Below are 25,487 nucleotides of genomic sequence, written 5' to 3' on the forward strand. Positions count from 1 at the left end.
CCAGCGCTGTATTGCTCATACTTTACCATATTAAATAATAAATTGATTGCTGCTTGAACATTGGCCTAGTCAAGCTTCTTGTTCATAACAGAGCCATTTTCTGTCCTGACTGCAAACTTTCCTCCTTCAGTGCCACTGCCAGAGATCATCCCTCTGTCAGCTTGGCACTGTGCCTGCTGCATCCTTGTCCCTGTCCCTTGCATCAGCTCCTGCACATCATCAGGACTCAGTGTCCCACATCATGAACAGAGAGAGCTGTGTCAGGAGAGCAAGGAGTGCATTTTCTTGGCCTTTTTAACAGACACAAGAAGCATGAGTCCAAATAACTTCATTGTTTGTTCCTGCCCTCCTTTTAGATAACTCTTTTCTGCTTTAATGCAAAAGCCTCTTTTCCGACATGGATGGAATTATCTGGAATTGGCAGTTGATTAAGCTGTCAGGTACCATGGGAGTTTTCTCTTGTCTCTGATGAGGATTTGGTGAATTTTCCATTGGTCACTTGGTGGTGTCACCATGGGCTGAGCTCAGCGGCCGACTCTGCTCTCCCCAGGGGATGCATTGGGACGCCAAGTCCCGCACGGCTGGAATTCGGGGTTGGGCGGGCTCGGAGCGCCCGGAGTCTGGGCCCGTGAGGAGCTGCTGCTGGTGCTGGCTGTGCTCAGCCGGCTGTGCCGAGCAGCCGCGGTCATGGAGACACAGGTGGGAGCTGTGGCCGAGGCCGGCAGGCGGCCCGGGCCGGCTCGCAGCTGCGAGGACGCCGGCAGCCTGTGCCCTGAGGCCGAGGCCGTGGCGGGCGCTTTGCGGGCAGGGCTTTTCCGAGCCGGCCGCAATGTGCTGCCTCCGGTGTGGGCCCGGCCGCGGCAGAGGCAGGCGGGAGCGCGGCGGGGCCGGCAGTGGCGGGGCCGGCAGCGGCGGGGCCGGCAGCGGCGGGGCGGACAGAGGCCGCAGGGAGCAGCAGCCCGGCCGGGCCCGCTGCGGAGCGGCACGGAGCTGCCGGCCAGCCCTCGGCCGTGTCTGTGCGCACAGGGCAGGAGCAGAGGCAGGAGCCGTGGCAGGAGCCAGCCATAGCGGCAGCTCGCAGTGCCCAGGGCCGCAGCCGCAGCTCTCCCCTGCCGGCCACAGCAGCAGCCGCTGGCCTCCGAGGCACCGGCGCTTCCCGAAGACGATGGGCCCGGCCCCCAGCACGCCCTGGAGCCCTGCAGCGAGAGGAGCGCAAAGGGCAGCGCAGAGGGCGCAGAGCGAGGAGGAGGAGATGAGGCTCGCTCTGCGCCGCGCTGAGGCAGCTCTGCCCTGTCAGCCTTCACCTTCTGCCCTTTGCTTCTTTTCCATGAGCCCTGATCCCCATCCTTGGCCAAGGGCCCCCGCAGCCCTTTCCAGGGCTGCAGGAAAAGCTGCCTCAGTCACAGAATCACAGAATCACTGGCTTGGAAGACAGACACTTTAAAAATGATCGAGTCCAACCTATGGCCTAATACCTCAACTAAAGCACGACACCGAGTGCCACATCCAATCTTCTTTCAAAGGCTTGCAGGGATGGTGAGTCCACCATCTCCCTGGAGGAGTCTGTCCCAGGAAGAACCAAGATAACACTGGGGCCTTCTACCCCCTGGTGCTTGGAGCTCTGGAAGTTTGTCTTTCTGCTTAGGCAAAGGCCATGGAAAAGGACTGGGAAAAGTAGTCCCAAATTGAGTAGCCTACAGAGCTCTAAATTGATGTGCAAGGAATACAGAAAAGATAGGAAAGAAAAAAAGGCAAAACCCAAATGCCTTCAGCAAAGTCTTGGGCATGAACACATAGCTGCAAAGGGTCTTCTCAGCCCTATTTCTTTGTATTTCTGGGAACCAGAGGAATCCTGCTTGAGCCTCTGGGGAGATGGGTTTGGGAGGTAAAAGTTCATGTCTTTTTTCTCCTCGGGGCAGCTCCTGTTCCTAGCATCAGCTGAGCCTCTCTCCAGCCTGATGCCTGTCCTGATTGTTGCAGCAAAACAACTGATGGCAGACAGAAGACGCTGACACTTGCAGAGACGTGACTTTTTCCAGTGCCAGTTGGGAGTGGGAGTCAGAAAAAAACTCCTGAAACCACAACTCCATTGGAAGATTGCCTTCCTTTTCATTCCGTAAAGAAGCTCTAGATCCATTTGTGAATTGTCAGTTGTTTGTTAAGGATGGGAAGTTCTCTTTCATAATTTTTTTCATGTGGTTTGGAAGTGGATGAGGCTCTCGTTCATTGACAAACTCCAGACCAAAGTGCCTTTGGAAGATGGTCCACGTGGCAGTTTTTTCCCAGCCATGGTATTGTGGATATAGGAGAGCAAGGGCAATGGTATTTGCAGCCAAAACCCAGCAAAGCTTGGCTCAGCCAAAACATCCTGGGGAGATAGAGGCCTCCAGCTGTTCCTAGAAATCAGCAGAGTTCCAGCCAAATGGTTGTGTAGCACTAAGTGCAATCTCTTTGCCTGGATCAGGGCCTTGCTCAGCTGAAGAAGCAGAAAGATCAGCAAGGAGCTCCCAAAGGCCCCTCACATCCTTTTGATTTTGCTTATCTTGTAATTTTGCAACTAAACATGTGTTTACAGTTGAGCTAATGAGAGGAAAGAAGAGTAAATAGAGGCTTTATGGTGGGGCCATGATATTCCACAAGAGGAATCACTGGTGTGCATTTCATTGGACCTCTCTAAATCCTATAAAAGTATTGTAGCCGTGATTTAAAATAGGTCGATATGAACCAACTTGGAGAGACAGAGACTAAAATGGCTTATGGGGTTTTTTTTAAGAGTGAGAAAAACTACCCAAAAGGTGTTGTTTTGTGACATTTTAAAATATACTACCTCAAAATTACCAACTGCAATAAATCAAGAGTTTAAAATGCAGTGTTTAGCTATATGAATAATTAAAACCACAAAAATGTGAAGATATGAATGCATGTTTTCATAAAAATAATGAAATTATAGACAAAAAAATACATGCCCTGAACTACAATACAAAGGCAGGTAGAACTGTACTTGAATGATCTCTTTTTAGATTGCTGGAGTTTTTTCCTTGTGAAGAGGAGCTAGGGTATTGCTGAAGAAAAGTGGCACAAGCAGGACGGGGCAGAGTGCCGTGCTCCGTGCAGAGGCTGCCAGGGGCTACCCGAAGAGTGCCCTGCTGCAGCCAGAGCCCTCCTGGCCCGGGGCCCGGGAGCAAAGGGCCAGGGCAGGCACCTCCTCCTCGTCCTGACCCTGCCACCGCTCCCTGCTGCTGCTGCTGAGGGAAAGAGAAGACTCTCCTAAGGCCCCATGAACGAATGCACTTACACAGCCCTGGGGATGCCAGTGAAGGAAACCATGTGTCGCATAATGCATGTGTGACCAGAGTCACCAAACACCACCTAAGCATGGAATTGTTGCACCTCTCTAGGACAGGCAGAAATTTAAAGAATTAACTGGGGACTTGAGGGCAGAAGAGGCCAGAGGAGGAAAACAACTCTGAGGGGGAAAAACCCCACCATATCTGGAGGGGAAAACATCTCTGCCTGCTCAGAATTGGTCAAGGGAACATGTCTCTAATTCTCTCCTGAAAGGGATGCTTTCGATGAGCTTTGCACCTCCAGCTGCCTTGGACCAGAACCAGGAAGATGCAATTGCAATTATGTAAATATTAGATAGATAGATAGATAGATAGATAGATAGATAGATAGATAGATAGATAGATAGACAGATCTCATTACTGAAATCTCTCTTTACTGTCCTGTCTGCTGCTACACACATCAGAACTTGGTAGCCAGTGCCCTGCTCAACTACAATCCTGAGATTGCTCTCCCTCTCCTGTTGCCTCAAAAAACCACACTCTTGGAGCATCTGGAGCATGTGGGTCCTTATGGAATGCAATCAGACCCAGAGCATTGCTGGGAACTGGATTCTTTGTGCATCTGTGCTCGGGCAAGTTCTTCTCTTGGACTCGACCGCACAGATGGTGCTGAAGTGGCTGGAATCAGAAATGCAGCCCAGCCCCTCCCAGCTCCTCTAAGCTCTGAGCACCAGCTGGAATGCAAGGACATTGATTTCCTGCTCAGTTCCCAAACACAACACATACTGATTCCCTGGGCAGCCAAAAGACACAGGAGTCATTAACCTGAAAGTGATGTTTTTCTGCCAGTGCTGCAAAAGGGCAGGAAAGACTGAGCAAAAGCTCCCTTGCTCCCTGGAGAAGGAGAAATTGCACAAGGCTTCTCCTTCTAGCAAACAAACAAATAAACAAAATATGAAAGTGTTACCCACTCCAGTGTCTAAAGCACTTGGATGCAGTGAAGGGATGTTTGGTAGGGAAACAGCCCTTGTGCTGAGCATTGGCTCTATGGATCTAAGGCAGGGATCTATTGAAGTCTGCCTGAAGGTCCCTCATGAGCCCCCATTGTCCAGGCTAAAGCTCCCTCAGCACCTCCTCCCTGCCTTGTGCTGCACCCCTTGCTCAGCTCCCCTGTCCCTCTGTGCCCACGCTGCAGCCCCTCCATGACTTTCTGCTTCCCAGGGCCCACAGCTGCACACAGCACTCCAGCTGTGGCCGCAGCGCTGCCCAGCACAGGGCCACGCTCCCTGCCCTGCTCCTGCTGCCCCACTGCTGCTGGCACAGCCACCGTGCCCTTGGCCTTCTGGGCCCCCTGGCCCCACGCTGCCTCATCTTCAGCTGCTCACGGCCGCCAGCCCTGCGTCCTTTGGGCCCACGCAGCTCCCCAGCCACAAAGGCGCCCATTGCACTTCAGATACTGCAGGCACCATTGCAAGATGGCCTTCGTGTTCTACAACGCTATCTTCTAAGTAGATATCATAAAGTTTGATAGGAATAGAATTCTAAGGGACTCTGACCAAATTAAAATGGTCTAATTCAACTGTACAGGAAATTGCTCCTAAGTAAATATTCCACCCTATCTGTCGTCAGCAAGCAAGGTTCTCTCTGCAACACTAGGTTTGTAGTTCTTCAAGGCTCTGATATAGAAATTTAAAATAGCCATTTTGCACTTTGTTATTTTTCTTCAAGCATGAAAATTGATTTTCTTTCAGCCTTCCGAGCTGGCTCTCTACACTCTGTTGCTACTGGCCAAGCTCTCAGTTTGCTCCACAATTCTTAAACACCAGGAACATGAAATGTTCCTTTCTCACTCACCTCAGGATCTTCAGCACTGCTGGATACATGCTTCAGGTGACCTGTAGTGGGAAGGGAAAATGAACCAGATGCTGTCAGAAAACTGCCTGGGCTGCTGAATCCCACAGAACAAGTCAACCCAAACAGAGATGATTTCCCGTTTCACAACATCCCTTCAGCAGACACATTTCATTCACACAGTCAGCAAGGGATCAGAGATATTCTTGCTTGTGCCTACACTTCAGCCTGTTTTGCCAGTAAATGGATACAAATATGACCAAGAAAATGCAAATTGTTCTTTAAAACTCAATGCTCCTGTTCTACCAAACACATAAAACAGCTTCTGAAATCCTCTCCTTCAGGTACTCTTTTTTTTCCCGGTCAGTTACACGCACTAATTCTGATTAACTTGCAGGAAACAGTTGCCCAGAAAAGCTTCCCAAAATTCCCCTGAGCTGTGGCAGTTCTATTGTGGAAGAGCACTGCAGCACCTCTAGGGTTCAGGAGCAGACACTCACTGCTTTAGAGTTTGAACTTCCTTTCAAAGGGAATAACTATTTTAGCATTCACTAAAAGGTTATTAAGTTAGACAGTCAAATCCTTTCATGACAAAATTTAAAAAGAAATAAACTTTCTCTGAATTCTGGGAACAACTGCAGAGTTTTAAGAAGGCATTCCAAGAAGCTTTGCCAGTCTACAATTTCAAAGGTGTCTTGCTTGTCCCAGCAACCTGAGGAATTGACGGACTCTGCTGCCACAGACTCTCCTGTGGAGGGAACGGAAGCCCTGCAGGTTCCCCTGCAAATGCTGCCCCTGTGGCTACAGACACCCCCTTTTAGCTGAACCTCTTGACAGGAGCTTTACCAAACCACTGGCATCCTAATGCTCTTTCCCTTTCAAAATCAGTAACTCAGCCACCAAGAAAGAGCAGGAAGACATACAAAAGCTAGGTTAGGTTACATCCTAACCTTAGTAGAAGGGAAACCTCCACTTACGGGTGAATTGTGTCATGTAATACATGGAGAAAGAAATGCCATATACAGCAAAAGCTGCCATGGCCAGTTGGTGAAACATAGTCATTTTTGAAAGTTAGATAAATAATAGAAAAAACAATGATCTTGTCAGTGGGCAGCTACCCACTGACAAATTCCCCAGCCAGGAAAGTTCTCCTGATCTGAGGAAGCACTAGGGCTGCTCTGACACTCAGGTCTTCCGTGCACCAAGGCAACCTTCTGATGTCACTATGACAAGATGGCAACCATGCCCTGACATCACAAAGCAAACGTTCCATGTTGGTCTGTGAATTTATGCAAAGCAATAACCAACCTTCCCTACAGCAAACACAAAAGAGCCTGGAAAGTTCTTCTCCATCACAAAGCAGCACAAATTCCCCTCATGGGCCAAACCCTGTTGTTCAGGGATCCAAGAGGAACTCCAAGGGTGCCCCAAGCACCTACAGCCTGTACCCCAGCTGAGCACTCAGATGGGACACAAGCAAAGGAAACCAGACCAAGACAATGGCCCACAGCATTGCACATGTGAGAAATGACTCTCACTTTTAACATTTTAAAGGTTTAGTAAACCTTAACAAAGGACTGAATAAGGAAAAATTGCAGCATTGGGAGTCTCTGTGACTAGCAGCCATGTTCTCATCTACAAAAACGATGCTCTGCCTTTTATACCCTTAGCCCCTCTAAAAGTTTTGTCAGTCAACTCTTTCCTGTCTGTCCATTGGTGGAGATTATTTTCTTGCATCCTGACTGGAGGTCAGGTGTTGTTACACCCTGCCTGCTGGTCACAAGCCAGCCCTCCCCAAATGCCCTGACTACCAAGGCTATTACAAGGGAGACAGGAAAGAGGACTATGGGAGGATATATTACAATACCATCACTACACATTTGAACATCCACATAACATCTGCTTCTTAATTGTCAGACCCAACCATTGCATTACTCGTCCAGAACACACTGAACCAGGAGAGAAGCCACTGTTGGCATCACAGCTGAAATCCTTCCTAACAAATCTCCCCACATATTTGCTCCTTTATTGGACATGCCCAGGGCTCCGGTGCGGGTACATCTCTGCCTTTCTTCCCCTTTGGCAGCAGTCAAACCGGCACCATCTGCCCACCAGCAGCAGCTGCTCCAAGCTGGGAACGCCGCTGGCCGTGCTGATTTCCAGAGGCTTCTGTGTGCCAGGGGAAGCCAAGGCAGGAGCGGGTTGAACGGTGCTGGCGCTGCTGCTGCTCTGTGCCAGAGAGCCCCGGCTGGGCAGGGCACGGTGCCCACTGCGCTGCGGGCTCCTTCTCCTGCCACAGCCGGGCACACCTGGCAACAAGGCATGACAACCTGTGGGCAAGCCAAGGGGTTTCTGGGGCTGCACTGCTCTGCACACACCCAGCACACCTGCAGCACAGAATTTTAACCCTCAAACAGGTAAACCAGAGGGAAACAGGTGGAAAAGATTTCATTTCAACCATTCTTTATGCTTTAATAGGAATGACTAAAATGAAAGTTTCCAAGCAGGGACAATCCACACTGCCAGCTCAGTGTGAGAAAAGAGGCATTACTTTATTTCAGTGCTGGGTGCGTGGGCAATCACTCCCCTGAAAGATGCACACCCACGTGTTAGTATCCATGGAACTAAGACATTACTTTCATTACTTTTATTCATTACTTTGCTGAAACTCACAGGCTAAACATTCTCACAAAGTATTTGACATGTTTAAATCCCTTCCCCAAAATTACTGACATTTAGAGTAGGGGTCTCTTGAGGGTCTCTGCTGGCCATGTGGTGAACATCCCATTCCTCAAATTCTCCTCCCACGGTTAGGAGCCTTCTTCTCCTTGAATGCATTGCCCACTGTCAGTAGGCCCACTATCTTTATTCTCAAGGCTAAGACATCCACTTGCACACATTAACCTCTGGTGTGAGGGAAGGTAGGACTAAGCACTGCCTGGTAGAGCTTAACAAATTCACAATTTGTTGCAGGTCAACACTTCCCCAACATCTCTCATTCCTTCTCTGGGAATCAAACACAAGCATTTTGCGATCACTGAGCCCAAGGCTGCCTCCAGCCCTCCTGTCACCCAGCAGCCCTTCTCTCCTCACAAACAGCAGGCCCAGCAGTGCCTTCCCTCACTGGCTCCGTCACCAGCTGTGTCAGGAGTTCTCTGTCACACACTCCAGGACCATCCTGGACTGTTTGCTCTCCGCTGCACTCTGTTGCCAGCAGACATCCCCACCCTGTTCCACGCCCCTTGCAGAACCCTGCACCTGCTGTCCATGGGCACCAGGAAGGGGAGGCACTCACGACAGAGATGCACCAGCTGCCCTGGGCAGGAACCAAAACCCTCTGGGGCACAGCTGCTGGCCTGGGTCTGGCACAGCTCTGCACGCCCCACTCCTCACGGGCTTTGGGCTGGAAATGCAATTGCACTTTCTGCCTCATGGAGAAACACCAGGGCTGCACAAACAACGGCCAGCAGGCCACATCCCAAAGGCACTGCAGCATGGAGCTGAGAAGGAAGAAGACTCTTCCCCAATTCCTAAGCATACCAAAACCACCATCATTGGGACTGTTAATCTTCTGAATGTAGAGTTGATTCACAGGTGACAAGGGAATCTTCCAATGGAGTTGAAGTTTGGTAGAGTTTTTATTCTGAGTCCTACTAAGACTGTTGATCTGAAAATTTATTTGAAAATATTTTTAAAAGGCTGCACAGTCATATGGTTTTGTTCTAATACCAAGATGGCTAAATGAAATGTACTGGCATTTTAATTGCATCCAAACTGATTAGTCTGTAAAAGCCTTCCTGCAGAATAGCCACTAAACAAGAAATGAAAATCTGTGGACTGTTGACTTTGCAAATTTCTACTAAATTTATCAGATAATGAGGCATTTTTAGGTAGATCAACGAGCAAATTAATTCCTATGGATAACTTGATTTGGATAAACCTGTTGATTACAAATTAAAACTGCCAGCACGTACTAAGTGGAAATCTGAATACTCAATCCTATGAGCTGTGATGTATTAGATAGTCATTGTTTGCCATATTAACAAAAATTAACATTCTGGCTGTTTTTTTTTTTTACTTACAACCAGCTCTTCAACACTCTTTGTAACATCAGAAAGAGAATTTGTAGCAATGTGAACCATGGGTTGGTGGGGCATTGCAGAAGGCTCCTATGCTAGCACTAAACGTTCACATTTACCATGGCATCCCTTCTTGCCTTTAATTCCAAGCTACAGCTCAGTTCCTGCAGTATAGATGCACACTTGTAGTCTGTATTTGCAGCTGGTTCTTACCTTCCTGTCCATAAAAAAATCATGCTTGGATCTCAAATCAAAATAAAATGAGGAGAGAGTCAGGTTCTGGATAGGTATAGCAAAAACTAAGAGTTTTTTTGCAAATATGCTGGAAAGTTGTTTGTACATGCTGCAAAAACGGCAGATTAAAGACTTGCACTCTTACTTGCAAGCTGAGGTTTGCCTCTTCTTTCTGGACTGATTTCTTGAGGGCAGACACTGAACCTAATCAGTAAGAAAATCCAAACCACAGGAGCAGTTTGAAGAATATTGTAAATTATTCTGTTATGATGCTTTTTGCCTAAAAGTTTTGGCCATCATCTGATTGGAGTAATTAGAGGAGATGGAAGCCATCATACTGTGCCTGTGCACACAATTCCTTCCCAGGAGTAATCCATGAAGCAACGCTGACAAATCCACACCAGCAGCTGCTGCCACACAGCCATGAAGCAAGAATATGCATTTCTGCTACACTTGGACAGCTGAAGATGCCTCTGCTGAGCTAATTTTAGTAACTGCCCACCACAGATGAGACCTTGTGGTCAGTCTCCAGCAAGTCAGGGCAGTTAATATTCTGCCTAGATGAAGTAAGTCTAGAAATACATAGACCATGGAGCCTGAGGAAAGTCAGCAGCTGTGGGAGATTTAATTTGTTTCCGTATCTTTCTTTTTACTAATTTATTGCAGTCAATTATTTAAGGAATGGAATCTTTTGGCATACCATTGGCTGGAATGTTGGTCAGTCTTCCATTCATGACTCCTCTGAAAGCATCGCTGCAGTGTTTTTATCAGTAGTTCTTCCATCATCATGGCTCACACAGCATTTCCTGCAGCTCTTGCTGGAGTCAGGGAAAGGCACCAGGAGAAGGGGGAGAAAGCTGTGTGCAGAGACTGTGTCAGCTGAAGAGACATTTGTTTCCTCTGATTTGGCTGAATGGCTGCAGGAACCTTGCTGGCACTGCTGGCGGGGTGGCCTTTGGCAGGGCTGGGCAGAGTTTGGGGCCCAGGATCCCTTCTCTCGGTGGGACACCAGGGTGAGCAGCCCCTGTCCCAGGCAGGAGCAGAGGCTCTGTGGCTCTGCCCGGGGCACAGGGACCTGCCACTGCCATGAGCTCCTGCCGCGGCTCCTCTGGGGCAGCTCCTGCTCTTCAGCGATGATGGGCGCAGCTGGGGGTGGCTGCAATGGAGGGTGGCTTCCAGTGGGCTCTGCTGGTCTGCCACACTGGAGCCAGCAGAGCTTCTGGAAGGAGTCTCCTCTTGTGAGCTGCTGGAGCTGGAGCTGGCACTGGCCACAGAGCCGCTGTGTTCATCCCTGACAGGCCCAGAGCACAGCAGCCTCTGGGCCTCCTTGCTGCACGATGGCAGTGAGGAGCCATGGACCAGAGGTTCCGTGTGTGTGACTCAGTTTCCTGATAAACTGTGCTAAGAAAACCCTGCATCCGTCCTGCCAGATCTAAGACACTCCAAGAAATCTGTTGGCACATTGGGAACTCAGAATTGTTTGAATTTTGAACAGTTGTCCTGTGAGCGCTTTTGATGGTTTTTGTCATTTTGTGTTGATTCAGTTGATCCTTCAGAGAAGCTTTCCTAATAATATAAAACAGGAGAAATTGTGGAGACCCTGGGGGGGCATTCCCTGGTCTAGGGAGACACAAGAAGCTTCCCTCAAAAAGCTGTTAGACCCCATTGGCTCCTTCCCCTGTTCCTGTGTCTGTTCCTGCATTCCTGAGCCACACCTTCCCTATTCCCTGATCGGCCCCCTATCTTTGTACTGCCCCGAGATCAGGGTCAGCCCCCAGGCCCCTGTGGAGACAAAGTGAGACCCTCTGTGTGTGGGTGCTGGGAGCTGAACATCTCCCTGCACAGCTGAATAAAACATCTGTGGAGATTATGCAAAGGTCCTTTTTGCTTCTTTACCCTGGACTGTGCTAGCAGCAATTCAGACTGCTACAGAGGAGAAGCTGCAGTACTGGCACCACGGTTTTGGCAACTTGACCATAGGCACAGAGGGCGTGCAGGATGCTGCTCTATGAATTCCTTAACCAGCCATCTCTGGTGCTGGCATATTCCCTCCAGCTTCTGGTGCAGCCAGGGCCACCTTTGGTCCAGCAGATGACATTGTTATTTGAAAAATTCGGCCCACTCCTTGGGCAGGAGACCATCCACAGGCTCTGGCCCTGCAGCCCCCTGCTCAGCTGGGGACAGTGTTCCCTGTGGGGAAGATGGAGCAGCCATCACAGGGTCAGGGGGGCTGCTTTCAGCAAGGTGGCCAGGCTCTCTCCCTGCTGGGCTCTAGCAATTGTTTGGGGGAGCTGATGGCAAATTGTATGTAGTCCTGTTCATCTTACTCAGAACACCTGACAGCTTCTATCATTCTTCTGCAGAGTGGGCACGCTGGATTTCTCTTTGCCCACTGCAGGATGCAGCCCAGGCAGAACTGGTGGTGACAGGGCAGAGAAAAATTCACATCCTTCTTAGTGCTCTGGCAGATGGGGCAGCTCCGTTCTGTCCCCATGGCCATGTCTGTCTGTCCCAGCAGCAGGGAAGAGCTGAGGACCATGAGCTGCTCTCATTCGCAGTCTTGCTTGGCCAGAGCCCAAGCTCCAGCCAGAGTGGTCCAGGCTCTGTCAGTGCCCAAACATAAGCAGAAAGGGATGTTGTATCACAATGCATTCCTTGGTGAAGGAGGTCCATAGCAGCCTCAAGAGGCACCTCAGACACTCAGCAGTCAAGGCAGTAACATATGGACAGGACACAGATGGCAGTTCATGGCTGGGAGAGCATTCGTAGGCATATCCAAGGACAAATTTCCCAGGAACTCTCCACAGCTCTGAGATCTGCCCATCAGCTCTGTCAGAAGCTTCAGCAGAACAACCAAAGTCCTAAAAAGCAGCTTCCAGAAACTTTTCCTACCATCCTGCCTGAGTAGCCTGGTTGCTTGCTGCAAAACACTCTTTTTCTCCTCTTCCCCAATGCCCTGTGCACACTTGCAGCCAAAATAAAAAGCTCCTGGCCCTCTGAGTGATGTGATAATACAGTTTTTATATTTCCATGCTGGGATGAAAGAAAGCTGTGCTGTGGGTCAGGAAAGGCCAGGACCCACTTGGCCTTCCTGCAGGCTGAGGGGGTCCCAGCAGACATCCTGCTGCTTTTTTGGGGAATGTGTGAGGGGGAGTGGAGGGGGTGACAGAGAGGCCAAGATCACAGAGTAGAAACTCAGCTCCAGAGTGGCAGTGCAGACTCTCCCTGCTGAATGCCTGCTGGGGCTGGCAAAGAAGGAAAATGCCCCAATAACAGCCCGGTGGCACTGTGTCTCAGGGACAGGTACAAGGAGGTGACAACAAACAGCAGCATGGCCCGGTCGCACAGCTCCTAGGAAGCAGGGACAGAGGGGCCTCATGTGCCAGAGGTTTCAGAAAGGCTGTCTTCTCAAATGGCCACTCTAAAACCCCTCCCTTTGCCTCTTGGGTTTGTGAATGCTTTTGGCAGCCACAGCATCCTGGGGCAATGCATTCCATGATTTCATTAAGCACTCCTTGTAAAGCACCTCCCATTTTTCAACTGAGCTGCCAGCCTGGTCATTTCAGAGGGTGCTGCCTTGGTGGAGAGAAAAATCAATCTTCTGCCTTCCAGGGAGCTGAAGGAGAAGGGACTCTTCACCATCAGACACCTGGCTGGGTCCCATTCACAGGTCCTGCTTTGCAGACTTGGTGAGGTTTGTTTGGCAGTTACCAGTGAGGTGAGAACATTGTTCTGAATTGTCCCCCATACTTCATACACAGTGGGTAGAGTAGGTATGTGCTTGTTCATCTCCATGTGTGCTCAGGGTCTGCCTTCATTTCTGATTTTAGACCTGATATTTCTAATGTCTGTCAGCTGTCTGTAGGATCTGTGGGCACATGCAGCTGTATTTACTGGAAGATCGGGTATCTGACACTCATCTTTGAGTGTGGAGCCTTTATAATGCAATGTGCAAATGCAGAAACTGAGACACTAATGACGTTATTTGCCAGAGTCCCAGTCTCTGCCCAAGCTGTGATTCAACACTGCAAATTATTCTGTAGACCTGAGCCTGTGTTTTCTGTTTCCTGGCTGAGTGCTTCAACTGCTGGTGTTGGCTTTTTGAAAAGGAGCACCTGACTCTTTTATCTTTATCACTTGTCCCTTTATGATTTGAAAGCAGCCCTTGCTTTAATTTTCTAGTAAAAGGGCCTAAAATCAAAGCTGTGGACATTTTAGAAGGGTTAAGTAGAACACTGAATGAAACTTTTATTTTAGGCCTGCAGTGAGAAGTTCTGAGGCCAGAAATTGGTGGCAGAGTAAGTGCCTTTCTGTGCTTGTGCTCTCCTGCTCTTCTTGTAATTTTATGTTCCTCTGGACACGGTGGGATGTGTTGTCATTTCCTGGGACTTCTGTTGAAGGCAACTGGTTTTCTTTTCAAGGTGATTCTTATGTTTCCCCTCATGGCTTCCCCAGGTGACCAACCTCTGTTCCAAGGTGTCCTGCTCTGACATTGTCACTCTGGGAGAGCTCTCTGTGACCTTGAAGAAGGACATGGACTCTGAGGTGGATGAGGTTGCTCGGGTCCTTCTCCAGATGGTGCCCAGCTCCCCAGAATTTGTTCAGAAAGCAGCCAGTCAGACCCTGGGGATCCTGGTGGAGAATGTGACTCCTGCACGAGCAATGATTGCTCTCATGGACATGGGAGTCAAGCAGGTTCTTCTTTTAGAAATTCTTCACCTTTGTGTGTGTGGGAGGGAGAAGGGATGAGAAAGAGAATGGGAATGGTTGGAGGGAAGGGTCCTGTATCCTGCATCTTCTGTGAACTCAGTGACTTAATTCTCCAACCAACCTCACTTCTTTCCTCTTGTCACCTATTTCTGCCCTCCTGCAGCCCATTAGTTCTCAGAATCACAGAAGTGTAGAATATGGGGAGTTGGAAGGGGCCCATCAGGACCATCGAGTCCAGCTCCTGGCCTTGCCCAGAACAGCCCAAGGGTCACACCAAGTGCCTGAGACTGTTGTCCAAATGTTTCTTCAATTCTGTCAGGCTTGGTGCTGTGACCACTGCCCTGGGGAGCCCAATCACCCTCTGGGTGAAAAACCCTTTTTCCTGATGTCCAAACTAAAGCTCCTCTGACTCAGCTTCCTGCTGCTTCCTGGAGTTCTCCCAGCCTGTCAGATTTTCCTAGATGTGGTGACTGATGGGGAAGGGAAAGTGCCTGCAAAGGCCAAGGATAGAGCCTTGTGCTTTTGTGGGGAGAGGGACAATTGCAATTGCAGCTGTGAGCAGTGTTTTGTATTTCACAGTGCTAACCACTGAGGCCCTGGGAAAACCACGTCTCCTCATGATGCCACTAACTTGGGAAACGAAGAGCATCCTTGCCCTCATGGAGCACATGGGGGACAATCTGCTGGGTGTGGCACAGCCTGCACAGCAGGTGCAGCTCCTGCCAAAGGAGTCTTGTATGACTGTCATGGCCTTAGAGCTCTACTTTCTATTCAAAGTGATGTTTCATGTTAGCCTTGAGATGATAAATCACTTTACAGGCACCTTCACAGGCTGAATGCCATGGGACAGTTGGAGCAAATGCTGCCTTAAATGTTGGTGCTGGGCCTGATAGTTCCCAAGAGACACTCTCTAGAACAGGACAGCCTGGCTAAACTGCCTGCCACCCTTTCCTCAGCTTTGCAATAGGGTAAAACATTCAGATGGATCCATTGCCAAGCCCCACAGAAGAAACAGGCTGCATTGCTGGATATTCTGCAACTTCACAGCCCACCACGTGTTTTCCCTGCATTTGTTGTTTTCCAAAACTCTGCAGATTTTGGGATACATGGGTGAAAAGAGCCTCAGTCCTGCTGCAGGTCTCTGTGGTGTGCATCTGCCCCTGTTCTCTCCATTGCCCTTCCTACTCATGGCATGGGGGGCCTGAAGCAGCTCCAGATTGAGGACAAGGTGAAGGCAATCATGGCTGAGCCTCACACAGAGGTGAGGGGGGAGCTGGGCCAATCTCTGCTGGGAGGAAGGGTCTTGTGGCAGCCCAGAGAGGCTGTGCACATTGCCAGGGAACAGCTGTGCCCTGCATGTGCCCCTGCAATGAGCTGTGCTGCTGCCAGTGCCCCTGGAGCAGTGGGGCTGCTGAGCTGTGGGGCAGGCAGAGGAGCAGGAGGGTGCATGTGCAGCTGAGCCATTCCTGGGGAGCACAGGGCTCTGGGTTCCCTGCTGTCCCAGGGCAGCCCAGAGGCCAGGCTGGGCCTGTGCCAGCTCTGGGCAAGTGGCTCAGGGTTTGCCCTGGCCTGCCTCAGTGTCTGCCAGCAGGAGCATGTTTCCCTGTGCAGCTGTTTGGACATTTCCAGGAAATGTGTCCCATGAAATATGGAGCTTCAGATGCTTTAGGTTTGCATGGTGGCCTCTGTTAAACTTTGTGTCTCCGCTTTGCAGATCTGACTGGTTACCGTCTTACCGAGAAGATTTCTCGGGACACTTTCCATGTTCCCTCACCCACAAAGTCCTCGCCTCCCATCCAGAAGAGCTCTCTGTCCTCCAAGCTCAGGAAGAAGCTGCCGCCTGTATGGAGAGTGTTTGAAGAATAGGATTGATGCGTTAGGCTTGGTAGTTACAGATGTACATATGTTCTGATCTTTAGATGTAGTTTTGAACTAATGTGTTTTGATTCTGTCTTTAAGTTTTGATGACATGTTTTTAATTCTATATATTTCATTTTGATGATGAAAAAAAGTAAATAAATAAACAAAATTGAAAAAAACCAAGAGGAGAAAGTGAGACCAGGACCTGCCAGCCTAGAGATTATGGGAGTGCAGCTCACTCGGTGTGCCAGTGTCTCACCACATCCTTTCCTCATTGGGCCTCTCCTCTTCCTCTTTGGCCATGTTTTCTTTGTGTCATTTGTGCTGCTCTTTGTTACTTAGCATTACAACAGAGTCACCTGTTGACCTGTTTGAGGGACAATGGATCCAAAAGATCCTGTCTAGTCAAAGGTTTTCTACCTAGGTGTGTTCTGTGCTCACCAAAGGCCTGAGCAAAGAAACCAAGAGAAGTGTGCCCAAATCCCAAAGCTTTGCTCCTTTGCAATCTCCCACAGATCTGGCTCACAGGTGTCTTCAATCACAATTCCATAGGTAAGAAGTGGTCGTGTATTTCACCGGGAAAAGATGCACTGCTTTGGCAAAGTCACCTGTAGGTATATTTACCCGGGACAGCACTCCAGCTGTGTTGTTTGCCCCTTGTTTGCAGAAGGATGAGTGCACTGGGAGGCCAATAACAAGTGACAAGTGTTCCTCAGATCTGCACTGCAGCCTGGCTGCCATTCAGCCCAGAGCTAGGGGATCATTTTTTCCCATGGACCAGTGCTTGCCAGTGGAATGAATTCCTGCACAGCTGGAAGAAGCAATTCTGGATTCAGCTCCAGCTCTTGATGGGCTGCATGATCATTGACAATGCTGCCCTTCCAGAAATTATTCTGCAGTTTCCTTTCATAGTCATTTGAAGCTTTGAAACTTCACATTTCAATTTGCTTTGCCTTAGGGAAAAACACTTCTGGGCCCAGTGCAAACTGTAACCTTTTGACAGCAAAGTCCTCATGGTTGCCAGCTTCTGATGTTACACAATGTCACCTGGCTGCATGTGTTTGCTTGGCTCTGGGTCTAGTCCCGGCCTAGTAAAGCCCAGGCAGGGTGGCACGTTGCAGGGAAAATTGGTCCATGAGCTTATGGGGTTGCCATCAGCAGCAGGGTGAATGTGCCCTGTGGGGATTCCTCTGGAGACAAAATTAGGGACCTACCCCATGCCACAATATTCTCTTAGATCTTTCTAAAATATCCTAGGAAAGGCTGTGAAACTTCACATCTCCTTGCACACCCACTCTTTGAAGAGGGGCGTTTTTGTCCCTCCTCAAAGTCATTGCTCTTGTACATGAGAAACATGAACATCCACCAACAGGAATGATGCATGGTCCTGCTGCTGCTGCTTCAGAGCTCTGGGAAGGTCAGACCTGGGTGTTACCAATATGAGCACTTAATTAGCACTTCATGCTCCTTCAAGCTGTTCAGATCTCAGGGCTCTTTGTTTCAAAGCAGACACTGAACCATCTCTAGGGAAGAACAGGAACTGGGAAACAGCCACTGCCAGCCCTGCAGGGGTGTAGGGGAAAACCTGAAGTGTCTGCATCAAAAGATGAATGGGAAGAGTGTAATTGCCAAAGCAAACACTTCATTAGGATAGCAGCACCAGTTCTTTACTGCATGCTTGCATGAAGATCATTTGGGATCTCCTTTTTGTATCTCATGCAGAAAAGGAGCTCTTAATAATACCACGCCACTTAAACCAGATTGGGATGCAGCTCTGTAGTGGTTCACAATGAAGCAGACTGCCTGCTGTGTCACTGCCAGCCCTGCGGAGCCTGCGAGGGACCAGAGTGTATCCCATGCCTGTTTTGCCTCCAAGCAGAGCTTGATTTTCCTTATTAGTGTGGAGTAAATACAAGAGTAATAAAATGGACAAATTAACTGGCCACTTTGGAGGATATGCTCATGCTTTCGCACATCAGTCCTGTACCTCATGCTCCCAAGGCTTGTTACTCAGCATTAAATATTTTAACAAAAAAACCTCAGCTCTCATGTTACTACTGAATAAAACTGCACAAGATCATCAAGAATTCTGCTGTCAGGAACAAGACAAGAGCCTTCCGACACTCACTTGCAGCTGTCCTGGATTGCTGCAGCCCTTTGTGCAAAGCTGCTGCAGACAGAGGGTTTGGAGTTGGTTTGGGCCTGTATGAAAGATCTGTGGAGCAGCGTGCAGGGCTCTCCTGGCAGGAAACTGTTTGTCCAAGCCCAGGGACACGGTGCCGGCAGGAGCGGAGCGGCCCCGCTCCCAGCCCGAGAGTCTGTGAGCTGAGCCACGCCGGGGAGAAAAGGCAGCGAGGGGCTCCAGCCCAGCTGCTTCACTGCCCTGCCCGCTCCATGGAGCTCTGCCACGGGAGAAAGCCGACGCCGGATGAGTCCCCGAGCTTCCATCAGCTGCTGGAACTGCTCCGTGACAGCTCCTGTTCTTCCGAGAGAGACCCCGGCGCCTTCTTGTAACGCGTGTCATGGGGGGATTCTGTTTGTTAATAAACTGTTGGGGGTTTTCCACTTTCATCTATCAGTAATAATTTCCTATTGCTGGAAAGGGGTTGTTGGAACACTTCAGAGGAAATGATTTATTGCACAATATCCTGTTTGAAGTTGTCTGAGACTGTGTGAGACAGATGGCTTCACACAGGAGCATCCCCAAGGCTGCTGAGGGGAAGGCACAGAGGAAGACAAACCCAGTATTTCTGAGGGAACTCCTTGACACCAAACCAACCTGAGCTGTCAAACAGCAGACCTGATGTTTCGAGACATGGGCCACAGGGGAAACCTTGCAGTGTGTTTGATCCAGGCTGGGTTATGCTCGAGGCAAAGGTGTGTCAGTGTGTTGGATAATACTCTTTTCTTGACCTAGAGATGGGGCAACTGAGAGGTGTTTTAAAAACTTTTATTCAATTTTCAGTCTTATGAGAAGGGTGAGACAATACAGATGTTATAATTCACGCCATCACAATCAGAAGCCAACTATTTCCTAATTATAATACATTATAATTAGTTTTTTTGGTCTATCAGCCTTTTGCCATGCCACGTTGTGAATGCCTTAAAGCCAATTATTAAAACTGCCCCTCGTGGGTCTCACTACAATGCATCTTTCATAGCTCTGTTTTTCCAAAATCTTATTTGCAAGGCCATCTTTTGGAACTTTTTTTCACGTCCATTTCTCTCTCAACAATATCTGTCCTATTCCATGGCATTTTTAAGTTAGCATTTCTTGTCTCAAGGTTTATATACAGATTCATACTCTGTGGGCATTCTACTAGGCCCTAAAAGATTTCTAGATATCCATTTCCCACATCAGTGCACTTGGCTCCTTCTCTCCTCATTGTGGCTGGCAAGCACAGGAGCCCAGAGCTCCTGCAGAACCCATCCCAGCACTCAGTGGGAGCAAACTTGTGTCCAGTCCTCGCCTGGAGCTGCGGTGCCCAGCATTCCACCTCATTGCAATGAGGAACTGTTCCTGCTCTTTCAGAAGGAGCTAAGGAGGTTTGGCCTTCAGATCAATTGTCTGCAGGCTCCTGCAGTGCCTGGTGCTGCTCCCTTGCCAGCGGCACCCCAGGCCAGGGGGGCACATCTGGGCTGCTGTGTCTGGCTCTGGGGCTCCCTGTTCTGGGCAGTGAGGAGGAGCTGCAGAGGCTCTGCAGGACTGACAGGAGGGGCTTTGGGGCTGGCAGGAGAAGCTGAGGGACATGGGCTGCTGGAGCTTCTGAAGAGGAGGCCCAGGGCTCCTCCTGCAACTGCTCCAAGGGTGGTTTCAGAGAATCCCAGAATCAGCAAGGGTGGAACAGGCCATGGAGATCATCAAGTCCAACCTGTGCCCTGACACCACCTTGTCTCCCCTGAGCCTCCTCTCCTCCAGGATAAACAACCTCAGCAGCTCCCTCAGCCACTCCTCAAAGCCCTTGTGCTCCAGACCCCTCTCCAGCCTTGTTACCCTTCTCTGGACATGCTCCAGCCCTTCCATGTCCTTCCTAAATTGGGGGCACCAGAACTACAAACAGCAATCGAGGTGCTGCCCAAGCAGTGCTGAGTGCAGGGGAAGAATCCCTGCCCTGATCCTGCTGGCCACACCATTCCTGAGCCAGGCCAGGAGCCACTGGCCTCCTTGGCCACCTGGGCACACTGCTGGCTCATGCCCAGCCTGCTGTCCATCAGTCCCTGCAGGTCCCTTTCTGCCTGGCTGCTCTCCAGCCCCTCTGGCACCTTGTTGAGGGAGGTGGGCAGGGAGGGAACAGGTCCAGATCCAGTCCTTCCTGAAATGTGGTGTTTGCTGGCACTGCCAGTTCCCAGATTTTGATATTTCCCTATTCTGGCACAGCCCAAGTGTAGCAACTTGCTGGCAAAGAAAGTCAAAACCAAGCAAAGACCTGGTACCTACAGCAACCCGATCTCATGTTTGGTGACACTGCCAGTACCCAGATCGGGAATGTTTCAGATGCCTGCACAGCCTAATTCCAGCAGTTTGCTGGCACAGGAAATTAGAATCTGGCAATTTCTCAGTGCCAGCAAAACCTGGCTGAAAAAAATGCAGCAATTTTCTGGAAAGAAAGCCAGAACCCAGCAGCTTCCCGGCACTGCCACCAGCACCGCCCAGGTCTGGTGTTTGCTGGGCAAGTGCCCAGATCTGGAAATTTCCCAGTGCTGGCACAGCCCAAGTCCAGCAATTTGCTGGCACAGAAAGCCAAAATCTGGCAATTTCCTGATGCCAATACAGGTGCCCAGACCTGGTGTTTGCTGCCACTGCCAGTGCCCAGATCTGGAAATTTCCCTATTCTGACACAGCCCAAGTGCAGCAATTTGCTGGCACAGAAATCCAAAACCTGTGGCAGCTTCCTGCTACTAGGTCTGGCACTGCCCCCACATCTTGTGTTTCATGTAACCAGAACCCAGATTTGGAAATTTCTCAGTGCCAGCAGAGCCCACATCTGGCAGATTTCTGTCGTTGGCAATGACACCACCCAGATCTGGTGTTGGCTGGCAGTGCCAGCGCCCAGATCTGAAAACTTCCTGGTGCTGGCACAGCCCAAGTCTGGGGATTTGCTGGCACAGAAAGCCAAAATTTGGAAATCTGCAGGTTCTGGCACCAGCATCATCCAGCTCTGGTGTTTGCTGGGACCGCCAGTGCCCAGATTTGGAAATTTCCCGATGCCTTCACAGCCCAGGTCTAGCAATTTGGTTTTAGGTAGCTTAGGAAGCGAAGTTCCTTGGACTGTGGCTTTCCTTTTTCTTGGAACTGTTTAAACCTGTTCTGGACTGAAAGCCCAGACAAACACCGGCAGCAGCTCACACCTGTGGTCCACCAAGCTCTGGGATGCTGCATTCCAGCGCCAGAGGGACTTAGAAGAGACCGAGTGAGCCAACTACAACCCACAAAAAGGACTTCCTGAATTTGCCATCTCTTCACCACTGTCAGAGGTTTGATTTAATATTATTCATTTTTCATGTTTGTGAATACTTTACTCGTTAAAAAAACTGGGTTTTTTTTCACTTTTCTCAAGGGAAGTCTTTTCCTGAACTAGTAGGGGGAGGGGCCATTTGAACTTGCTTTCTAGACGGACCCCTTCTGGAGATTTCCTCCCAAAATTTGCCCTAAGCCAGCACAAACAGTCACAATGAAAATTTCACCAGTGGCATAATTTCCCGGAGGCAAATCTTGTGACAGAAGCTTGACCTTGTTCTCCATGAGAGATTCTTGGGAAGAGCAGACAGGAGAAGATTCCTGGAAAACTGAAACAGCTTTCCAGAAGTGAAATGAAAATAAAAGAAACAATCCAAGATCTTTTCCTCTATTTATTTCTATGTTCCCCTTTTCTATGTTGCATCCCAGTAATTCCAGATGCACAGCACCTCTAAGATCGGTGACTTAGTGATTTTTAGGCACTAAAATACCATGAGCCACACAGAATTTTCCTTCCCCTGTTTTTACAGGAAAGCAACACTGGAGATGTAAGTGCAGTGCAGTGCTGGGCTCAGGTAGGAATCCTACCCCAAGGGAAGGTGCCCCGACAGTGTTTGCCCCTCAGCAAGGACAATGCACAGCAGCGAGCCAGGGGATCGCTGTGCCAGTGTGCAGGAATCAGGGCTCTGCATCCGGGCTCAGCGCTGCAAAGTTCCCGTGTTTGGGCAGACAGAGGGGCTGTCCCCGGGGCGCGCGGGGCTCGAACGTGGGGCGAGCGGGGAACGGACACGGGGACGAACGGCCCCGGTGCCTCAGTTGCAGCGGCGGCAGCGGCGGCAGCAGCAGCGGCGGCAGCAGCAGCGGCGGCAGAAAAGAGATATTTTGAATACTCTCTTTCTTTCTCTTCTCTCTTTTCTTTCTCTTTCTCTCCCTTTCCCACTGTCGGGCACCCTTCTCCCGCGGTCCCTTGCCCGGCGTCCCTCTCCTCTCCCCGCCTCCCTCTCCCCTGCCGGGCCGGGCCATGCCCCCGGCCCGCCCCCGGCCCCGGGCGGGGCTGCCCCGTGCCCGGCCCCGGCCGTCCCGCCGCGGTCTCGCCTCCGCCCGGCTCTGGCCGTGCTGGCGGTGGCGCTGCTGGGCGGGCATCAGTGCCTGGGGCGGGGGCGGCATCGCCGCCCTTCGGCTCCGCCTGGCCCGAGCCTGGCTCCCGACCCGACGCAGGCTCCAGTCCCGTCTCCGGCCCCGGCCCCGGTCCCGTCTCCGGCCCCGGCCCCGGCCCCGGCCCCGGCCCCGGCCTCGGCCCCGGTCCCGGTCCCGGCCGCGGCTCCTCCCGGGGCCCGTGGAGGACACAGGCGGCGCGGCCGCTCCCGCCGCCTCCGCTGCGGCTTCCCCGGCCCGAGCTCCGCCGCTTGGCAGCGCGGCCGCCGGCCCCGAGCCTCCCGTGCCGCGTTCCCGGGAGCGAACGCCTGGGCATGGCCCGCCCGGCGCGGGTGAGGGGCGCTCGGGGGCCGTTGCTGGCCCCGGGCCGAGCGCTGACAGCCGCGTCCCGCCCGCAGGGACGGCGCAGGAGGCCCTGCTGGAGCGGTACCGGCTGGGATCGCTGCTGGGGCGCGGCGGCTTCGGCAGAGTCTTCGCGGCCACGAGGATCTCGGACGGCGCCCCGGTGAGCGGCGGGGCCGGCGGCGGGCGCAGGAGGAGGGGATGGAGGAGGAGGGCGGAGGGCGGAGGATGGGGCTCGCAGTGCGGGCGGCGAGCTCACCCCGCTGCTGCCCTTGGCTTGCAGGTGGCCATCAAAAGGGTGCCACGGAACCGCGTCCGGCACTGGGGCGAGCTGGTGAGTGAGCGGGGCCAGCAGCCGGGGCTGCCGGCCGGGGATGAGCCGGGGCCCGGCACGGTGGGAGCCGTCAGGACGCCCCGAGGGAGAGCGAGCGTGGGGCCAGCGCAGGGTGCAGAGGATCCCGGGCTGGCTGAGGGCTTCCCCAGGCCTGGCACGGCATCGGCCCCACTGACAGCATCGTGCTCCTCCCGCAGCCCGACGGCACCAGCGCACCCCTGGAGGTCGTGCTGCTGGCCAAGGTGTCCACTGGCTTCCCCGGTGTGGTCCAGCTGCTGGAGTGGCTCGAGCTCCCCAACTGCATCGTGATGGTGCTGGAGCGGCCAGAGCAGTGTCAGGATCTGCAGCATTTCATTGGGGCACGGCAGTTCCTGCCCGAGGAAGAGGCGCGGGAGCTGTTCCGCCAGGTGCTGGAGGCCGTGTGGCACTGCACCAGCTGCGGGGTCCTGCACCGGGACATCAAACCAGAGAACATCCTGGTTGACCTGGACACCGGGCAGGCCAAACTCATCGACTTTGGCTGTGGCGCCTACCTGCAGGACACAGTCTACACTCACTTTGCAGGTGAGCCTACCCAGGGCTGTGCTCCTGCTGCTGACATCTCATGGCCCAACATCTCCCAGTCCAAGCTGGCTGTGGCAGCGGGGATTCTCCCTTTTGCTGCCAGTCAGGGCACTGAGTCTTCAGCTGAGTTGCTTTAGAGCGGGGCTGGGTGGGCAGCGATCTTCCAGCCCTGCTGGCAGCTTTTGCCAGCCACTCTGCCCAGGACTGGGGCTGTGCTGGGGCAGCCAGCCCGACCAAAACCCCCGTGGGTGGGGTAGCAGAGAGGGAGGGTGGAACCTGTGCCCCAGCCACTTTGTTGTGCAGATGAGAGGAAGGGCTTGGGATGCTCCACTCACCCTGTTTCCCTTGGCTTCATAATATTTTTGGGGAAATGCAGGCAGGGAGGATATGGGCATGTTTTTTCCCCAGCATGGATTTTTCCTTTGCATGTCATGGTCGGGCCTAGCCAGGGCTGCCCTCTTCCAGCACCAGAGGCTTCTTTTCCAACCCTAACTTTGTGCACAAGTCCCAGGTGCTGGCGAGAGGGCAGTGGTCACCCTGTGTGCCCCTGATGCAGCCCCCGCAGGCGCAGGGATGCTGGGGCCAGGCTCTGGGAGCAGCAGCATCCCCCTGATGAACTCCATCTGTATTCCATAGGAACACTGTCCTACAGCCCCCCGGAATGGAACGACTTTGGCTGGTACCATGGCGAGGCAGCAACGGTCTGGTCCCTGGGCATCCTGCTGCACCAGATGGTCTGCGGGGAGCACCCTTTCAAGAGGGGCCGGAACCTCAGCTGGGGCCAGCTCCCACTGCCACAACGGCTCTCTCAAGGTGGATCCTCTTCTCTGGGCACGGGGGGAATGCCAGTGCTGGGAGCCAGCAGCGGGGTCGTGGGCATCCCACTCTGGCAGCTGCTGAGGGGGTGGCACATGTCCTGCTCTCCTCCAAAACAGGGAATTGATGGGAAAGTTTAGGCCCAGCTCTGAGCACATCCAGCACGGCCTGGGCATGGGAATAGTGGGCTAAATCAGACAGGAGCCTTCTCTGGCTGACCGTCACTTTCTGCTTTCTCTCCCCAGAGTGCAAAGACCTGATCAGGTGGTGTTTATCTGTGAACTCCTTGGACAGACCCGCACTGGAAGACCTGTTCTGTGATCCTTGGATGCAGGATATTCCTCTGCCATAGAAGAAGGGAGAGAGCCACAGGCACACTTTGATCCAGAGCCCTGGTAAGTTCCTGCTCCACATATGCCTTGGCAATGAGAAGCAAAGGAACCCAGCCCTTTTTGTGCTGCCAGTGTCACTGCACCGGGGTCATGGGATGGGAACACACAGCCCTTGTGCTGGAGCTGAGCTGCTCTGCCCAGCACTGGTGGCCGCCATCCAAGCTGGTTTTGCTTGTCCCGGTTCCCTGACAGCTGGGGCCCTGGGCAGAGCCCTGAGAGCCTGGTCTGCACCCAGGGAAGGAGAAGGAGCCCCTGGAGAAGCTGTTCCGGGTGGGGATGCTGCTGCTGCTGCTGCTGCTGCTGCTGCTGCTGCTGCTGGAGACAGCGAGGGTGACATCAGGGATGACAAGCTCTTCCTCAGCCTGGCCAGGGGAGGCTGAAGGTGATGCACTTTGATTCTGGCAC

At 51.9% G+C, this 25,487-nt stretch overlaps 1 protein-coding gene across 1 annotated transcript; it reads left to right on the forward strand.

Annotated features, from left to right (window-relative positions):
* The first annotated feature begins 687 nt into the window (after nt 1-687).
* LOC131096346 (serine/threonine-protein kinase pim-2-like) lies at nt 688-25,042 on the forward strand. Its single transcript, XM_058044686.1, has 9 exons — nt 688-843; nt 13,907-14,174; nt 15,876-16,003; nt 22,492-22,675; nt 22,760-23,139; nt 23,260-23,310; nt 23,508-23,874; nt 24,511-24,687; nt 24,936-25,042. The coding sequence occupies exons 1-9, from the start codon at nt 688-690 to the stop codon at nt 25,040-25,042; spliced, it is 1,818 nt and encodes a 605-aa protein (XP_057900669.1).
* Nucleotides 25,043-25,487: the final 445 nt, after the last annotated feature.

The sequence above is a fragment of the Melospiza georgiana genome, unplaced genomic scaffold, assembly GCF_028018845.1.
Source record: "Melospiza georgiana isolate bMelGeo1 unplaced genomic scaffold, bMelGeo1.pri scaffold_29, whole genome shotgun sequence".
Taxonomy (NCBI): Eukaryota; Metazoa; Chordata; class Aves; order Passeriformes; family Passerellidae; genus Melospiza; species Melospiza georgiana.